This window comes from Excalfactoria chinensis, chromosome 7 (assembly GCF_039878825.1).
Source record: "Excalfactoria chinensis isolate bCotChi1 chromosome 7, bCotChi1.hap2, whole genome shotgun sequence".
Classification (NCBI taxonomy): domain Eukaryota; kingdom Metazoa; phylum Chordata; class Aves; order Galliformes; family Phasianidae; genus Excalfactoria; species Excalfactoria chinensis.
Window position 1 is genome coordinate 24,553,586 of NC_092831.1, and position 18,936 is coordinate 24,572,521.

Below are 18,936 nucleotides of genomic sequence, written 5' to 3' on the forward strand. Positions count from 1 at the left end.
GGACTAGTTCCCTTGTACTGGGTTGACATCTCCCTCTAAAAAACATCACTTTGCTAGGTACACCTAGAAGGCTGAACAAGTAACGTGTTCTTGAAGGGAAGCAGGCTGGCTGTTTAATAGTTTATAGTTTTATTGAACAAGAGGGCAAATTAAGGTATGAAAGAGGGAGCTTAAAATGCTTGACATTGTGGTTAAACTGTATGAAAGTACAGCTTCTGGTGACAAGCATCTGGTCACAGCTTCACATCGCAGTGCTGGAGAGACTGCCTCCAAGTCAGTGTGTGAGAAAGCTGGGAAAGCCTAAGTAGCAGAACAGCTTCTTGACATCTTACTAGGGTACTTCTCACAGTGCTCCACTGAGGAAGGGCATGGTCCTCAGTTAGACCCTCCTCAGCTGAAACAGAACCAAAGTTATGAAGAAATATTTCCAAGAATCCTGATGATTTTAACTACTGCAGTTAAATCTTCATGTAGTCTTCAAAACTCCAGGTTCACACAGGACTCAAACGCCCCGAGTTTCTGTGTGCAGCACAGAAAAGGCCGTGCTATATAAGGCAGCTTTATTAACTAAATTTAAAACAATGCCACTCAGAAGTTTATTAATTTGCAATGGAAGAATTTTCAGTTTGTTTAAATATTTTTCTGATGTGCACAGAATCCAGAGATAGGAACATGCTCTACTGGGAGGTTTTTTTCTTTAAAAAAAAAAAAAAGAAAAAAAAAAAAAAAAAAAAAAAAAAAAAGGAAACAAACCAGCAAACCCCTCCAATCATTATCGATAGTGGAAATGCTACTTGCTCAGTTTTAGTAATTTTGTAATGAAGAGTCGCAAGTACTAAAAGTGGAGCTAAGTCAGATTTTTATATTTGCTCCTCCTAACCCTTGAGCGGTGCAGTTATCAAATATATGTAATAGTAGTATATAATAACAGTAAATTTATTCAAGTGGGAGCCCAGTTATTGAGTAAATCACTTTTCAGTAGACTGAAATGAATGTTTATTACGTATCTGATAGATGACAATTTATATCCCAAACACTGGGTGAACGTAGAATACAATGCTACACTGATCAGAGCATCTTCATTCAGCTTGTATTTGCATAGGTCTGTGCACGATACTATTAAACTCTTGACTGTGTTCTCTCACTTCATTTCTTTTTACCTCCTCCCTCTTACACCACCTGGAGAGGATCTCTGTCTTTCTCAGACATAATGATGTTGATCTTGTTCTGTAGGTGGGCAGTTAGCATGTCACGCAGCTCTGACAAGAAGCCTCGCTCGGTGTTACTGTGCTCACACAGAATAACACTTATACCGTTGGCAACTGCATCCAGAACATCGTGGTGAGACATCTCTCCTGCCACGTGGAGAAAGAAACATTATGCAGATTTCTTGTAGTTGAGGTGAATAATTTCTTGTACAATGTGTGCAGAATCTCAGCTAGAAGCTGGGAAGAAGCCCATCAAAAGGGAAAGGCCAGTGTAGGAATATGGCACACTCTGATTCCGGTGTCCCTTAAAGGACATTCAGCTGATATCCCCACTGTATTTTTGAGACAAAACCACAGAAGTTCTGCACTGTCTTTGAGCAGTGGTATATTTTGCTGCTTAGGGCAGGAAATGGTGTGCTGGGAGTGGTTTTGGAAGTGGGCTGTCTAGCTGTCATCCATCTGCTCAAGTATGTTGCTATGATGGAGGACAGCAGCTGAGGAAGCTTTGGGAAGAACTGTCTGAGAGTCAGCTCTGTATAAGGGGGGAGACTGTGCCCTGCTAAAGAACTTGACTGCATTAAGCACACAATGCAAGGCATTCTTCATGCTGTAGAGAAGGCTCTGGGGAGTATCTGCTGCCCTGTCAGACAGAGGATAATGGATTGTGTCCTTTTGGTCAGATACAGTGGCTGTTATATATCTTCCTTGGAAAGATTCCGTAGACAACATTATTTTCCACTTTCTCTTTGAGAATTCTGTAGGGAACTGGGGAAAGAACTTGCATCTTGCCAAAAAAGAAGCAGTGAAATTTGCAAGAGATTTTGCCATGAAACACTGATTTTTGTGTTGAAAAAAACTGCACAGACGGTAACATTACTTCAAATAACCATTGCTATGTCATACAGCCATCTGATCCATGTTACCTCTAGTGTTATTTTATTGTTATTCCAGTAATCGATTCTCAGTTCTAACAAGTAATTATTCTTGCCAAATCTTTCAACAGCGAGGCAACCCTCTTTTCTCCCAGAGCCTATTTTTATAAAGGAAACAAAACAACGTAGTCTCTTACCTGTGAGATAAAGGTCAGCTTCCGTTCCCTTCAGGACGCTGCTCCCAGAACCAGCACAGAGAGCAGCTTTCTTCACTGGAGAATCTGCAGGAAACAAGGTGCCGTAATTAACTTCTTTTCCTTTGTTTAGCCCTCGTGTCAGTACAGTTATTGTGAAACAATATCAGTACCTTGATTTTAGGGTCAATGTACATTTATTGGAGGAAGAGACACAAATGTCAGTTTGGAAGAGTCAAAGGTCCATAGCATCTGTAATATTAAGCAAAATCCTCTGTGTACCAAGAAGATGTGTAGAATTTTTTTTTACAAGGGGTGGGAGAGTTTGCCGAGAACTCCAACACCACGGCTGGTTGTTGGCTACTGCAGATTAGTTCTTTTCTAGTGAGGTGTTGTTACTTAGGTATTTGAACTCTCTAATTGGCTGCTGCTCCTTCCAGGACTATGAAGTTCCACTGTGTTTTCCAAACAAACGATGCCACTGAGGTAGCATTTCCACTTCACACAGATGTATTGTCTCCTAACTCCGCTTTCAATAGGGGGATTTCAATGCAAGATGAGAGCTCCTCCATGCCATTAAAAAAGTGTTTGCTATGACTGCTGATTGTAAGCTATTGCATAGTGACAGGAAATTCGATTTTCCGTATCTATGTTATATTCATGACAAAGGGGTGGGGGAGGAAGGCACATAATTTTCAAATTCAATTAAGATTTTACAGTATGTTGCCATTTAACTACTGTTGATTTAGGCAGAATCATATGCTGCAATCCCACACCATAACAGTGAGCTTCAAAATAGGTTTAAGTGCAATTAATAGCGTTAAGAGGCTTGTAACAAGGCTTCTGACCTGTAAGATGCAAAGGTTTCTCAACAGATTTGTTCTCAAGTATTCTAACAGCTGTGTTTCCTGGAAATCTAGATACATCACTTTGCTGAAAGGATACTTGTTCCAAGTTGTAGTAGTGATGCGCAATTCGAGATAGATGGTTTACCTTCTCTGTCACTGTTTTTCTCTCATCAAAACATTGATGGTTGTTTGTTCAGAAGGATACCAGGAAACATCTTTACTTCTCTAAGGTGCTGGTAAATTTAACAGTCACTTGCAAAAGGCGTCATATTATGAGGCAGTACACACTTAAGTCTGATATCTTGGGGTAAATATCTTAAGTCATTATATGAATTATGAAAAGTGGTATCTCATTCAGCTCATGCTGTGCCTCCTTCACAGTGACAGCCACCATAAAACATTTTCCAGTCAAAAATGACATTTCAGATGATGTTCTTTTTGCCTGACTTTATCACCAACATTCTACAAAGCTGCCTCTTATCTTTGACAGCGCTTCATACTGTTTGTAAGTAAACCTGTCCAAGGCAGCAGTATTTCACACATCAACACACACACGCTGCCTGTATTCCTGGAATGCTAGTTCAGATGGGCATTGTTACTGGCAGGTTTGATTACCGAGTGTCTTGCCTGTTCCCATGGCAAGGCGAACGTGGGGTAATTTTAGGTGGCTTTTGATACGCTCAATTATGTCTGACAAGGAGGCTGGCTCACTCAGTGTGCAGAGACGTCCCATTCCAGTATGTGGAAGTAGAGGCTGAAGAGAAGAGAAATTCAAATTACTGTGAGAAAGCTGACTCCAAAAGTTCACATTGCTTTCCATGGTGTACAAAAACAAGTATATTGAGCATGAAGGAAAAACAATTGTGAACTTTATGGAAGAAATATGCATGTTATTGAATGTAATATGCTAACTACAGTAACGTTTGGAACCCATTTTTAGAACTAGTTCAGGGCACGTAGTTATTTTCATTGTTTGGGAAAATGGACATGGCTTCAAATGCCTTCAGATTCCCACAATAGTTCAGAGCACTGACAGGATGCAGAGGAAACCTGCGATGCCAGCAGTTGCCAGAAATCAGTTTTAGGGCAGTCAGCTCATACAAGCGATGCTCACTGGAAGCAATATATAGTTTTATTACCTTTTGTAGTAAGAGAATCTCAGTCTTGTGATAAAGAAGGCTGTTCTGGGACAATAACGCCACTACCTCCAGCAGTGCTTTCTGAGAGCAGTTCAGACTGACTCGTGTCTGCTCCTCCCCGTCAGCCCTAAGGAAAGATGTGTTTGGTGCTTGCTAAGAGATTAGGTAAAATTTCAGCGTAGTATTCAAAGAACATAAAGGTGTTCAGAGTCCTGCTGCACAGACAGGAGAAAAAAAGACGTACAGCCTAGCTTAGTCTGCTCTCCTCGAGGAAACACACATGGGAATTTAACTCACATGTACTTGTACTTATTTTGTATTTCCTGTCAACACTCTTCACCACTTTAATCCCTGTGATGCTACGTGAAGTCAAGAATTACCATTTAGTGTAACATGGATTGATCAGAAGGGGGTGATTGTCTTTTAATTTGATGGATCTATTGGTGAAAAAAAATAGCAGCGCTGCGCAGAGGAATGAAGTGGTTACAAACAGCAAAAACACAGCTCCAGCAACTTAATATTTTCAAGTGGGAGAAAGAACACGATATTAGAGTGAAGCAGATACCTGACAGGGTGAGTGGTGAGACAGAAGATCTCTGGGATGTCTTTGATTTTGGACAGCACTGTGTCTAATTGCTCTGTAGTGTCTGCACAGAATTCCACACGGTGAGTGCCCTCAGTGGGGTGGTTTGGAGCAGTTGATGGGTGCAGCGGGACAGAAGTACAGGAGCCTGAGGAAACAGAGCAAGGACTGGCTTTAGAAATGTGCTAAATGATGTGGCTGATACCGATTTAGCATGTATCCAAAAGAGGACAAATTCTGCACTTGAACCCATTTTCCCTGACTGGAACTCAGGACTCTTGTCCTGTTAAGTGCAAATTAGTTAATTGATACATGTCATTTGTTACTCTTCATACCATTCCAGTTTTATTCTAACAGTTGTACCAAAAAAATCAGCTCTGCTTTGTAAAGCAGGCTGGAAAAAGCACATGTTCTCATTCATAGGCCACGGCATAAGTCTAAAAGAATTTCAGATGCTTTAAGTCATGTCGGAACAATGAGATTATCTATAAATCTATCAATTACAGACAGTAGTTTAAACTCAGTAGCCTATACTCTTTAACCAAGACAAGACAGTAAACACGCTGCTCTTGTTCTGCATCCAATAGCGCACGTGCACCTGGAAATGTCCTCTGGTGTTCACAGCCGGTTTGTATCACACCGAGGTATGACTCGTAATACAGCTGAGTAACCGGACCCAACTCAGTGTGGTTTTGTTTCCAACAGTCTCACCCAGTCCCTTGGACAGCCAGTTGTTGACCCCGTGCGGTGCGGCGTCGTACGCTGTGTGCGGGGAGTAGATCCCGATCCTGTGCTCCAGAGCCCGGACCACCAGCCGCTCCTTCCAGGTCCTCCACGTCACCCGCTTGAGCGGAGCAAAGATGGGAGGGTGATAGGACAGAATGAGGTCCGCGTTCTTCTGTACCGCCTCCTCCATCACCTGCTCGCTCAGGTCGTTGGTGAGGAGCAGGGTGCGCACGGCGTGCGGAGGGCTGGGCTCCACCAGCAGCCCCACGTTGTCCCAGCTCTCGGCCAGGGAGAGGGAGGCGAAGTCATTCAGGGCGGGAACGAGCTCCCTGAGATTCATGAGGGAACGGGAGGGCGGGCGGCCCGCAGCGCGGATGCAACGGAGCGGCCGGCAGAGCAGCCGGAGTAGCATGCGGAACCTACGGGGAGGAGAACAGGGCGGGGGCCGGGCGGTCAAACGCTGCGCCCGGAACTCCGCGTCAGGGTGGAGGGTGCCGGCCGGAAGTGTTGGGCGGAAGTACCGGGGACCGCCAGGAGACGGACGCAGTTCCGGCCGAGGCAGAGGCGGCCTCTGTGCGGCGGGGGAGCTGTGCTGGGAGAAGGGGAGCCCAGCGCCGTGTGTGCCTTCTGCAGGCAGCCGCTGTGTGCGCTACTGTCGGCTCTGTGGTCTGCGGGCATGGTGAGAGCTGCAGCTTCTTATAGGCATACGTGGTTGCTAACGTGGGGGTGTCTTGGAAAGCGATTGGCGGCTCTGCTTCTCGGATGGTGTGTTGTACTCTGACGCTGGGAAGATACAGTTGTATCAGTGTGAAATAGGTTCAGACTTAAGGCTTCTGAGAGTTCAGCAAGCTACAGCTAGAGACGGGAGACTGTGTGTCCTAAACTGTGTGTCCTAAACTGTGTGTCCTAAACTGTGTGTGCTAAACTGTGTGTCCTAAACTGTGTGTCCTAAACTGTGTGTGCTGCTTGCAGCATCTTAACAGCTGTTACAGATGTGTCTCCTGTTCAGCTGAGTTTGGTGCAATATCACTGCATCGTACATCAAGAAGGTTCGTGTGTGAAAGCTTTAAGAATGGTAACATCGTGCAAATTGTCATCAAAGTAGTGAATTGCATAGAGTTAATCGTTCTCAGTTCTGGGAGTTCCTTAAAACTGTGGATTCTGATCTGTAGGGACATCGTTTAGTTTTCTGAAGGGAAGTGGCTCAGTCAGGGTAAAACGCCAGGAAGACTTCATGGTTTGCAATCAAGGCCTTTATTAAATCAAAAGGAAGAGTTGTGCCAGAATTGGAAGATGAAAAATGGTTCACGTGTTTAGTGTTTTTAGTGGATTTGGCCACTCATTTAAATGAGTTAAATGTTTGTCAAGGTAAAAATCAACTTACCTGTGCTGTGTTTCAAACCAAAATAGAGTAGAGTTACTTATTAGTGGCAGCAGGTTGTGTATGGTGCCATTCGCAATTAGCCTGATCACTCAGCAGGCTGTAGTCTAATAATGCCCATCACTTCCTCCTCTGGTTGTAATCCAGTAGGATATGTGTGCCTCTCAAAGTAGATACCACCTTGATTCTTCACATGTGCGGTGCAATGGCAGTCGGTCCAATTCACAGATGAATAACGTATCTCTGAAGGGTAACGGCGCAAATCGGAGCTCCTGCATTGTTGTGGCAAACTTGGTTTGGTCTGAATCTAACCAAAACCAATGCATTCTGGTGATTGCACTGGAAACGTGGGGGGTTTGTGTCAGTAGCTTGCCTATGGCCAAATACTGACACAATGGTGATATATGTAATGGGAACTCGCTCCTGTTCTTGTTCCTGACAGGAGCAGGAAATCAATCTGATTGATAGCTCTGAGCATTTCATTGCTGGTTTAATTATGTTTTGTGACTCTTTTTCAGGCTGTCACGCTACACACTGATGTAGGAGACATTAAAATTGAGCTGTTTTGTGAGCGAACGCCGAAAACATGTGAAGTAAGTTGAATAACAGGAGTGGGGTTGTGTAGTGTTGAAGCAAAGCAGCAATAGTGGAGAGCACAGAACGGGAGACGTGGCTGTTCCAGCTAACATTTTCAAATAGTAGAATATTCCATTTTAAGTTGGCACGGAACTTGTTGGACAGTGTATTCTTGTGTGCTGTGTCATAGAGCCTAAAGCTCTTTGCAGTCAGCCTTATTTAACTCCTTTTTGTCTGTGACAGTGTCCAAGCAGCAACTTAATTCAGTCTGACTGCTCTATTGCATTACCCAGTAGGTTTCACCGAATAATGATTCTTCAACCCATCTTTACTTTATTCTTTAGGAAACCAAGGAAACAGGAGCTATAAAGACAAACTGCAGTTTCTTAAATATAGCATGTGAAAAAGACTTGTGGTTTTACAGCTGTTTCTCTTTTGGTGAAAGATCATAAAATGATAAATTATTTTGTATTGGAAGGGACCCTTAGAGGCCATCTAGTCCAATGTCCCTGCAATAAACAGGGACACCTATTCTAGATCAGGGTGCTTGGAGCCGCACTGAGCCTAGCCAGCTTGCCATGCACAAGTACTCCCTCATCCATTTTGGTAGGGCTGTACTCTGTCCTTTCATCCCCCACCTTGTGCTGATAGTGGGGGTTGCCACAACCCAAGTGCAGGACCTTGTACTTGGATTTGTTTTACCTCCTTAGGTTCACCCGGGCCCACTGCAGGGGAGTTAGAACAAAAGATCTTTAACCCTTCCAACCCAAGCCATTCTGACTTGCAAAGCCCCGATCAGACCGGTTTCTTGCCTCATCATATCTGTTGATGTTATGTACAAATGGCTTCACTGTTGCCTGTTTGATTTTCATATAACCTGTAGATATTTTTTATTGTGTTTGGTACTGTTTATAGCAGTGGCGAAAACCTGAAGATGGTTGGATGAAGCCCGAGTGCTGTTTATGCTTTTTAATAGCCAGTGGTGGTCTGGGACAGGGGAGAAATGCTATGACATGGTCACAGTGCCAAGCAAAGGCAAAAGTGTTCATTCTGGTCTTGCCATTTTAGTGTGAGGTAATATTCTTCTGGCTATGTTATTGACGTGGTTTGTTTCATATCCTTAGAATTTCCTGGCTCTCTGTGCTAGTAACTACTACAGCGGCTGTGTGTTTCACCGGAATATAAAGGGCTTCATGGTTCAGACGGGGGATCCATTAGGTAAATTCTTTTGTCAGAGTCATTCTGTAGAAAGTTATACATAAATATCAGAGTAAAACATCAATTATCATGTAATGTGTAGAAATTGTAAGCATCGGTACTAATTGTAAGAACAAAATGTAAATAAAGTTAATTTTTACTTTAACTTTTCTTCTATTGCTAATAGAGGTTTTAATGATGTAAGCTTACAGAGAAGCAGCCATTATCTGGTTCTAAATAATCTATTGCAGTATTATAGCATTCTGTACATTTCAGTCTTCTGGCTCTTTTCATTAAATATGATGGTTCTGCTGTCTTACCAGCAGTTGAACAGTAACAGTTGCTGCTGTGGTTTCTCTTTTCTGCCTGGTAAGCTACATTGCCTCTAAAGCAATTGGGTAAATGTCCTAGGCAGCATGAGCTGTTTGGGAGAATGTCTGATTCGTGTGTGTGTCTTTTTGTACCCATGCTGAGTTTAATTTGAGGGTATATGGGGTTTTTTGGTTGGCTTCTGGAAAGGCAATTACACTGAATTATGGCTCCGCTTGGTATTAAGACATGAGAACCTGGCTCCTGGCTCTAACACAGTAGGGTGCGTCTGGGGTCTTTGTTGTAAAATTTTATAATGTTTTATTATTGCTGCATCTTCCAATCTGAAAATCCAGTAACGTATTGTATTTCTTTGTCAGGTACTGGGAAAGGAGGAACCAGCATCTGGGGCAAGAAGTTTGAAGATGAATTCAGTGAATACCTAAAGGTATTTCTGTGCTCTCAATGTGCTGTTCTGTTTTCACGTGGGTTTTCTTTACGGGCTGAAATTTAGTCCAGTGCTGTGCTGGATTAAATTCCCGTTCAGTAATTGCAAAGTGAAGTGTAATCAAGGAAGACTTAGAAAGCTTGTTATTAAAACAGAAACAGGCATTTTATTACTTGTCTAGTTAGTTTTGAGGGTTCACATCAAGGAAAACAGAAGTAGAAACAATTTATAACATAGTATTTTTAATGCACCAGAGGCAGAAAAGTGTTTTTTAATTGCAAAGGTAGATCTGAGGAGCTACTGGGTTGTGATACCGTAGTTATGTTACCATGTTGTTGGTTGAAACCAACTAGATAGGTTTTTAATAGTGGTGCTGAGGAATTGGGTGCCCCATCCCTGGAGATGCTCGAGGCCAAGTCGGATGGGCCATGGGCAGCCTGATCTGATGGGTGGCAGCCAGCCTGCAGCACAGTGTTGGAAATGGGTGAGCTTTAAGTTTCATTCCAACCCAGACCATTCTGTGATTTGGTGATCAAGTCATTGAACACATTGTATGTGTTGCAGTTCTGCTTTCACTGGTTATTCATTTTGAGGTTTTTTTCTGTGTTTCAGCATAGCGTTCGTGGGGTGGTCTCAATGGCAAACAATGGCCCAAATACCAATGGATCGCAGTTCTTCATCACTTATGGCAAGCAACCGCACCTGGATATGAAGTACACTGTTTTTGGGAAGTGAGTGACCCTACTGTATGCCTCCTTGTCATAGTGTTTAATGGACATGTAGATATAAAAGTGCATGCAATGCAAATTTAGATGCTTCAGATTCTGAAGTTCTTTATAATGTTGGATGCATATATGTGAAAGTGTGTTTCCTACTGTCACCGGGATTAGTCACTGCACAATGCTGCTCTGTTTTTCTTATGAGTAGGGAAATCATTGGAAATTGGCACGTTAACAATTACCTTAAGAGTAGAGCTGAGTTGAGTTGGTGGTTATATGGTTTTTTTAAGCTCATTGTAGCCACTTGCTGGCCCAAATGGGTGCAGCCTGATTTACATCAACTCCAAAACACTTGGATGCACTGGTTAGGGTTTGCTGAGAGCAAGGGTCTGCTGTGGAACTGAAGATGTGAATGAATGGTCATGTTTCTGTGAAGGCGGAACTGGTGGTTTATGAGATGGGATGAGGTTGTTTAAGTTGTGTTGTTAGTCTTAAATATTCTCGTGTTAATAGAAGCTGCTGTTCATATTCCATCCTTATGGCACACGTTTAATTTGTGAGTCTTTCAAATACTGCTTTTTCCATCTCAAAATCATGGTAATATCTTTTCTTTTGCCTGTTGCTGACTGTGAATCGTACTGAGAAAAAAGTGGGTTTTTTTCTGGGGACTTCAATATTCAAAGGAAATGGGTGAAAATTGAAAATGCTTTTCCCTTCCACTGTCACTGTTCTTTGGCATCTGTGCATGGGCGTTTCATTGTTGAGGTTATTTGGAGGTGTGATCAAAAGTCGTGGGTTTTTTTGACATCTTCCTTAGGAATGAGTGGACGCTGTGACGGGAACTTTGCTGGACTGTCTGTGCAGCGATGAATGTGGCAATGAACGCCATTGTGCCATTAGACTTACACAGTTATGGATGGTTCTTACCAGTTCTGTCTTTGAGTGAGAAGGTAGTAATTATAATCACCTGTTTGGAAATTGATTTTCCAGCCGTGCATTTCAGTAATGCACCAGTAAGTTTGGTACGGCCGGTACCTTGCTACTGCTCCAGATAGTCATAGGTTATCTGCTGCGTGCAATTTTTGGCTGCCTTATTTGTATCATTTACTTGCAGAGTCCTTGCACTATGCCGCTTAGCTAACTGCAGAATGTTCTGAGGTGCCTCTGTGGTGGAAGTTAAGTCGTTGGTAAGAGGAGATTCTGAGCTGTTCTGCTTTTCTTCCAGAGTGATCGATGGCTTGGAGACCTTGGATGAGCTGGAGAAGCTGCCCGTGAATGAGAAAACCTACCGACCTCTGAATGACGTTCGCATCAAAGATATCACCATTCATGCCAACCCTTTTGCTCTGTAGCCACCAACAGTCATGACGCATTCTGTAGGAGCTGTTCAGACCGACTGCTGGGCGATGGTGTTTGATGCACTATCAGGCAGGGCTACAGAGCTGTGCTGTACCTCAGCGCAGGGCTTTGGAAGCTGTGGTGTTTATGAATTGTTGCAGGGGAGCCTTGTGTTCCACAAGCCTGTGTTTTCAGCATGTATGTTGACTTCTGTGGAGTTGATTTTGACTTCTAAGCGTTGCTTTTTATACTTGTAAAATAAGTCTTTCAAATATACGTATATTTTTTGCAAATCTCTCTTTTCTGTCATCTTTCATAGTGGGATGATGTTGAAGCAGTGGCCTTTGCAGACTACCAGCTTTCTGAAACCTCCCTGTGTCAATGCTGACGTGCCTTCCTTCAGCATTTTTTTTCAGAAATTGTAGTGCTTTGTCTAACTTTCCCCCCAGGTGCAAGCAGTGTGCCGGGCAGAGAACACTCCTTGCTATGAGTGAGCGGAACACAATGTTTTTGTTTCTTAACTTAGCAGGAGAGCACAGTGGATTCCCGCAGAGGTACACACCTCAGAGGCTTAAAATGCTGGACAGTGTGGTGAAGCTGTATGAAAGTACAGCTTCTGGTGGCAAGCATCTGGTCGCAGCTTCACATCGCAGTGCTGGAGTGACTGCCTCCAAGTCTATGTCAGTGGGAAAGCATATCTTTCCACTGGGAAAACGTAAGTAGCAGAAAAGCTTCTTGACATCTTACTAGGGTACTTCTCACAATGCTCCACTGAGGAAGGGCATGGTCCTCAGTTAGACCCTCCTCAGCTGAAACAGAACCGAAGTTATGAAGAAATATTTCCAAGAATCCTGATGATTTTAACTACTGCAGTTAAATCTTCATGTAGTCTTCAAAACTCCAGGTTCACACAGGACTCAAACGCCCCGAGTTGCTGCATGCAGCACAGAAAAGGCCTTGCTATATAAGTCAGCTTTATTAACTATATTTAAAACAATGCCACTCAGGAGTTTATTAATTTGCAATGGAAGAATTTTCAGTTTGTTTAAATATTCTTCTGGTGTGCACAGAATCCAGAGATAGGAACATGCTCTACTGGGAGGTTTTTTTTTCTTTAAAACAAAGGAAAGAGATGAAACACCAAACATTGGATGCAGCCTGGGATTCCCACGTGTGCCTTGGTTTGCTCACATTCCAACAGATGGGATTTCTTAGAATTAAGAATCACCCAAAGTTTGTCAGAGACCCCAAGTTTTCTGCTGTGAAATTAATTCTTCTGTGAATATATCAAAATTGGTTACTTTTTAACTAAACAAAAACCTGAGGCCTAAAGGTATCTAAAGGTATCATTAAATTATGGTGCATTTACAAAATAAGAATGTGAATGCAAGTGATATTTATGGATGTGACTCAGTCCTCTTATTTGTTCAAGTGAGATGGCTTTGTGCAGTCAGCTTTATTTAACTCTTTTTTTTTGTGACAGCATCAAAGCAGCAACATGCATGGAAAGAAGCTTAACTTTCTTGGAGCGCAGGGAGACAGTGAGACCAGCCTCTCACCTCCTTGTACCGGAGAGGAGCTGCCCGTGTCTCAGAATTGCTGCCTACTTACGCTGCTCTCCTGTTAGCCTCCTTCCTTGGGATTCCTCAGTGGGAATATCTTGCTACGATCGGTTTGCTTACCCCCAAACTCCACTGCACGACTCCTGCCCGCCTTGCCGAGAGGGCCGCAACACAGCTTTGCTTTGGGTCCTGGACTTCAAAGATTGAGCCACCTCACAGAGGATGCAGAGACAAGAAGATCAGTTGTGGGAGATGAGAGATACGTTATCTGACAGAGGACAGGTTTTGCTGTGTTTTACCTGATGAAGGCACTCAGGCTCTCTCTGCCACATGCCGTGAGCTGCTCAGTGGGCTGCTTTTTGCTACTGGGGGTATCAAGTTTAAGGAGATGTACTCTGGCCTCTCTGATAAACTTGGTGGCTCCTGACCGGCTGGCTTACATTGTGAGTATGGGACGGGAGCACTGCTACAAAGAGTGAGTGCTTATGTGTCATTCCCTTAGGAAACCAGGCTAAAAATGGTTGTAGGCAGCACCTTTCTGTTCTAGAGAGGAGGTTACTGACAGCCATAAATGTCTCCCAGCTCAGTAATCTCACCCAGAAGTGTTTATCTTGTAATGTGTGCAACTGCCAGTGCTTGGAGAGAGATATATTTCAGTCATGCTGCCTAGCACAGACTTGGAAAGCAAGTGTGGGTGTGAACACAGGGGTTTGTTGCTGGGATCCCCACACAGATTTGGGATGTATAGTACATACGTGTCCACAGGGTGTTGTGCGATGGGGTCTGTTTCTCCTTGCTTTGTAGTGTACCAGTGGCCATATGGTATTCTTACTTTTTCCAGCCTCATGCTGTGGGTGTTATGGGTGCAGTCTGGAAACACACAGGAACTGAAAGTGTTTAATCTGTTTGAGCCTGAGCAGCCTTGCCTGATACCAGCCACTGCTGGAAGAGCAGCGTGCTGTTACTCAGGGGTGAAGCAACTCATCTGTCGCCAGGAAGGAACAAAGATACCTCGAGGGGGGAACCGTTATCTGCTATTACCTAGAGCAGCTCCTTTTATAATTGGAAAATGTATTAAAAATTATTTTGGGAACTTCTAATTAGTTTGTGGAGGCACTGATGTGCTCAGGGTGTACCAGAAACTTTAGTAACTGCCCAGAAAGAGGCCACCACAGAGAACTTGGTCTACACTGCAGTAAGAAGCTTAGAGGAATGTACAGCTAGGAGAGCTGCTGCGTTCTGTGTTCCTGTGCCTGCCTTAGTCAAAAACTGTATCTGCCAAACCTGATTATCCACGGTGCGAAGCCCCTTCTGTACCACAGGCCCTTCATGTAGCTGCTGGGGAGGGCAGTGTTAATCACCGAGATCCAGGGAATGGACCCATCACTTTTTATGGAGGTACATAGGTGTGAGCCTACGCTGTGACTTGCTGCATGCGTTTATTGGGGTAGGCACGCAGTTCGGTAAGTGCTGCAGCACAACTTTGCCTTTGATCTGACTTTAAGCAATTAAAACCAGCTGATGCCTGTCCTGTTTCTACCTGTTTAGCTTGACTTGTTGGTTCCAGCGCTGTGAGCTCGGTAGCGATCAATGGAAACTTTTGGACTATTTGATTCCTCTGTGTGAGCACATGCCAGCAGGGTTCTCAAAATCTAGTGGTTTGACATCCCTCGAGGTCTGTGCCAGCACAGCGAGCGGGAGCTGTTGTACTCGCACACTGCAGTCATCTCTTCCTGCTCCCACGGTTTGGGGAGCCTGCTGAACACTGGCTTGTAAACCTGACGGGGTGGTTTCCAGCTTTTTTTTCCTTGCTGCGGTTAGATGGGTTTGAAGTTATAACTGTATACATTGTTTCTAGGAGAGTATCTTTTTGTAACCTCTGGTGTCCTCTGTGTGATACAGAAACAGCCCAGTGTTACATGACTGTTTACCCTGGTTTATGTGGTCTCTGTGCTTAAAAACTTCCTCTTTCAGCAGTTTACAGAGCAGAACTCTTTCATAGGTCATTCATTGGAAAAGTTACTCATTCAGCATTATTTAATTTGTATTATTTTAATCTCTTCTTTTTCTGTTAAGAGTGTAGCGGATGAGAAATGGCTCAATGCGCAGCTGGAGGTTAGCAGCCCGCAGTGCTGTGTGAGGTAGGAAGGCCCCAGCTAACTTCAGAAGCCTACGGTGGAGCTTCAGGACTAGTGAAGAGCAGCTGTGATAATTGTACATTGAATATAGAGGTCTGCTTTTTGAACTGAGGTGATAATTTGAGGGAGAGCTCTGGCTTATACAGTGATTTGTTTGACCTGCCTATTAGAGGGAGATGAAAACAGTTTGGTAGACATCAAAGTTGAACTGCATTACCATGATTCTCTCCCATGCCTCCCAATTAGCCTATTTCTAAAATAAGCACTGCTTGACAAACTAAAAAGCCTTCTAGGAAGCTATTTATTTGTCCTTTTTTTTCTTGGGCTTTTGTATTTATGTAACATAATCTCACTACATAAGCAACCAAACAGGATGAGGAGGTAAACCTCCACAGTGTGACTTCACTGCTTTGTTCAGACTTTCAGACCTTCAGCTTGCAGACCTTTTATTTAAGAGACACCTTTATACTTCAAGTTTGGTTTTATTAAGCGTATGGCTGGCAAAGCTCAGTACATAAATTTTTTGAGTCTCTCTGGTTCCAACAACTTGAGAAAGCAATGAGGAAGTTCTGAAGGCAGCACTGTTATTGGCAGAGCTGCACAATGCCAGCCGTGGCAGTGGCACAGCCAGGCTCCCGAATGAACTGCCTTCAGGAACCAATGCATCACAACATCACATCAATGAGACCCCACTCAAGGGTGAGAAACCCGCACAAGGAACTGCCTTTGCTCTTCAGAGATAAAAAGGATGAATTCACCAGAACCGAGACCAGCAGCTGACGAGTAAGAACGCAGAAGTTGCCAGCAGCCATTACTTCAGGGAATAAAACTATTTATTGCAGACTCCCACCCAGCCTAAGTATTTTAATGCATTGTAAAGATAGGTCTAGTTTAAGATCTATTGTGCAAGAAAAGTTACTTCAAATGAACTTCTGAGAGAAGAATGTCAACAAGATCCACTGTGTTATATAGATCAAGTCTCACTTTTGTACTCTCCACTGTGTTCCTTGTACAAGCAGGTCATGTTGCAGACATTGCAATGCCAAAGAATTTGAAACTAAATCCATTTATGCAATGATCCTAGATTGGCAATACTCAGATTAATATTATATTTCATTACATCCAGCCTGCTCGCATTCCTGCTGTACAACTGCAGCAGCAGTTTGACACATCAAACAAATACCTAATAATCCTATAAATAACATATCAGTCACATCGAAGGTAAGTATAAACATTTGGAAGCAATTCAGCCTGGGATATTAGATATATGGACTGTCCTTTTCTGCCACTCTACAATTTCCCACTTTTTCCCAGTAACCATCAACAGGGAAATCCAGTCTGAGTAGCTGCTTCCTGCATCTCCAATGGTGTGCTGTCAAGCTTAGCACGTCATAGAGTGCATTGCAAGAAGCACACTGGTTCTACCTGTAAAATGGCTGAGGGCAAACCGCAGGCTCTCTGCGCTCTGATGAAAGTCAGACTGCCTGAGCTGAAGGAAAAGCCAGAATCCATGACTACTGAGCGTGTCATTGAGCATTCACAGTACCATCCAGTGCTACATTCTGATCTAGCCTCGAGCAAAGACAAAACAGATTATTTGTTATACATCAGCATGCAGAACTAGGGATGACCTCAAGGATACCTTTCCACAGGTTGAACGTTCTCAAACCAAATTCATTTTAGCTCTTCAGACTGATAAGAATTAATAAAACAACCTTGTAATAAAGACATTTTCAACTGTATTTGCAATGTGTTTTGTGGGTCTACAGCATAATGACTACACGTTACAAAGCACTGGTTTTCATTACCTCTACATACATGGACTTTACATTATTACTTTTAATACACACACCATACACAAGAGAAATGTTGTAAAAAATCATCCTTTGTTTTCATGCCCACCACTACTTCATAGTGCTGCTAAGCCCTGAAACACTTGCTAGATGTGGAAATATGGGGATGCTTAGTTAGTTCCTGCCAGTGAGACCATCCATGTAATTATGTTAGCTATTCTGCTGTGACAGATAGGCTGTGGGCAAACCATAGGTTCTCTGCATTATCACATCTAGTGACAGCACCTTAATCACATCTCCTATGGCCAAAAGCTGTTTTCCACTTCAGGTTTGCAGGGAAAAAAAAGAAAAAAATAAAAAAAATAAAAAAAATAAAAACAAACAAACAAACAAACAAAAAACAACACAGAAATTCCACAGAGAAGACATCACTCTTGGAATCATTTTAAATAGATCTGTTAAAAATTAAAATGAAAATCCCACTATCCCATTACAGCTAAGATTTTTTAATTATTTTACATCTGCAAGGTACTCTTACCTGGTCATCTGGAATCTGTTGTAAAGCCATTACACCAGATGGAGTCCTGAATACCCCAGTTGTGACAGAATAGCTGCAGAGGTCCAAACACATTTGAAAATAAAACAATTCACAGAAGTGCTTTAGGAATAGCATCAGTTCTGCTATTCTTCGCTCATACCAGAATAGCTCCTTAATAACCTCAGCTCAAGTTTAGCAAAAACAGGACCGGACCTCTTTATTGCCAATATCAGCTCCCTAATGTGGTGGCTGCTGTAGTATGATATGTCTAGAGCGGGTACATGTTTAGAAGCAATACTGATTCATTAATAAAATCTAGACAAAACAAGCTTTGCTGCTCAGCAGATTCTCTGCTCATCTATATAGTTTCTAGTACTCATTTGGAGAAGTTGTACTCCTTCCTTCCTACCCCCCAAAAAATAGAGCTTGGCAAGTTCAAATCATATGATTTAAGTATATATCACAGATAAGAGACTCAGCAGAACTGGCGAGTTCATGAATGAGCTGGAAGCACAGACAGGGAAAGCCAAGATAACACTTACAGCAGCAGCCAGAGCTGTTATGTAGCGCACCTTTTATCGCTGCATTTGGACCAGAGTCACTTCCTTGCATCCAAGTCTTTTGGCACCCCAACTCCTCTCTTGGTGCAGTTGCAGAGGGTTTGGGCTGCAGTTGTTTAACAGCAGTTTCAAGGAACTTTTTGAAAAAAAAAAAAAATAAAAAAAGAGCTGTAAACAAGAAAAAAAAGTCCCGGTAAAGCATAGAAGCAGAACTGTCAGACTGATCTGCTCCTCCTGTTCTCAATGCAATGCAATACATGTAGATGTGGGAAGTGTGTGCAAGTGGAGGGGCAGAGTTGAAACTCAGTTGCTGACAACAAGTGGCCTCCATCTCTGAGTGAGCTGTGATTGGAAGTTAGTTGGTTAAAAAAAAAGGGAGGACTGAATAACTGAGAAGTAGACTGAAGCTTTACACTGTAGTTATAGGGGCTCTTCCCACATAGGAACACTGAACTGTACTGTGTTTCATAAGATGATGTTGCAATCAGTAGCTGTCTGAAGCTGGAGCCATCCCCCCCCCACCAAAAAAAAAAAAAAAAAAAAAAAAAAAAAAAGACATAAAAAAAGACATTGAAGATGAGAGTTGAGAGCTGAAGATACCTCGTGGATCTGAAAGAGGGGGACCCATACTTATTGCTTCAGACCTGGGTCAGGGCTTGTTCTGGATTCTTTGAAGCCATCTCTCTGTATTACAGGTACAATACCAACATTATCTCGGATGATAGTTTTGCAAGTTTGGAGTGAGGTGCCTTTGTCAAGCCTGGTTGATGCAGTCAGTCTGAGTATAAAAGCTAGATGTGGCACAGC

At 43.0% G+C, this 18,936-nt stretch overlaps 2 protein-coding genes across 2 annotated transcripts; one reads left to right on the top strand and one right to left on the bottom strand.

Annotated features, from left to right (window-relative positions):
* Positions 1 to 916: 916 nt before the first annotated feature.
* NIF3L1 (NGG1 interacting factor 3 like 1) lies at positions 917 to 6,057 on the bottom strand. Its single transcript, XM_072342408.1, has 6 exons — positions 5,556 to 6,057; positions 4,827 to 4,992; positions 4,262 to 4,388; positions 3,738 to 3,876; positions 2,278 to 2,361; positions 917 to 1,355 (listed from the first exon to the last, which is right to left on the bottom strand). The coding sequence occupies exons 1-6, from the start codon at positions 5,980 to 5,982 to the stop codon at positions 1,171 to 1,173; spliced, it is 1,128 nt and encodes a 375-aa protein (XP_072198509.1). The 5' UTR covers positions 5,983 to 6,057; the 3' UTR covers positions 917 to 1,170.
* PPIL3 (peptidylprolyl isomerase like 3) lies at positions 6,034 to 16,979 on the top strand. Its single transcript, XM_072342409.1, has 7 exons — positions 6,034 to 6,249; positions 7,470 to 7,544; positions 8,652 to 8,745; positions 9,414 to 9,481; positions 10,094 to 10,212; positions 11,426 to 12,253; positions 13,022 to 16,979. Exons 1-6 carry the CDS (start codon positions 6,247 to 6,249, stop codon positions 11,550 to 11,552), a joined length of 486 nt encoding a protein of 161 aa, XP_072198510.1. The 5' UTR covers positions 6,034 to 6,246; the 3' UTR covers positions 11,553 to 12,253; positions 13,022 to 16,979.
* Positions 16,980 to 18,936: the final 1,957 nt, after the last annotated feature.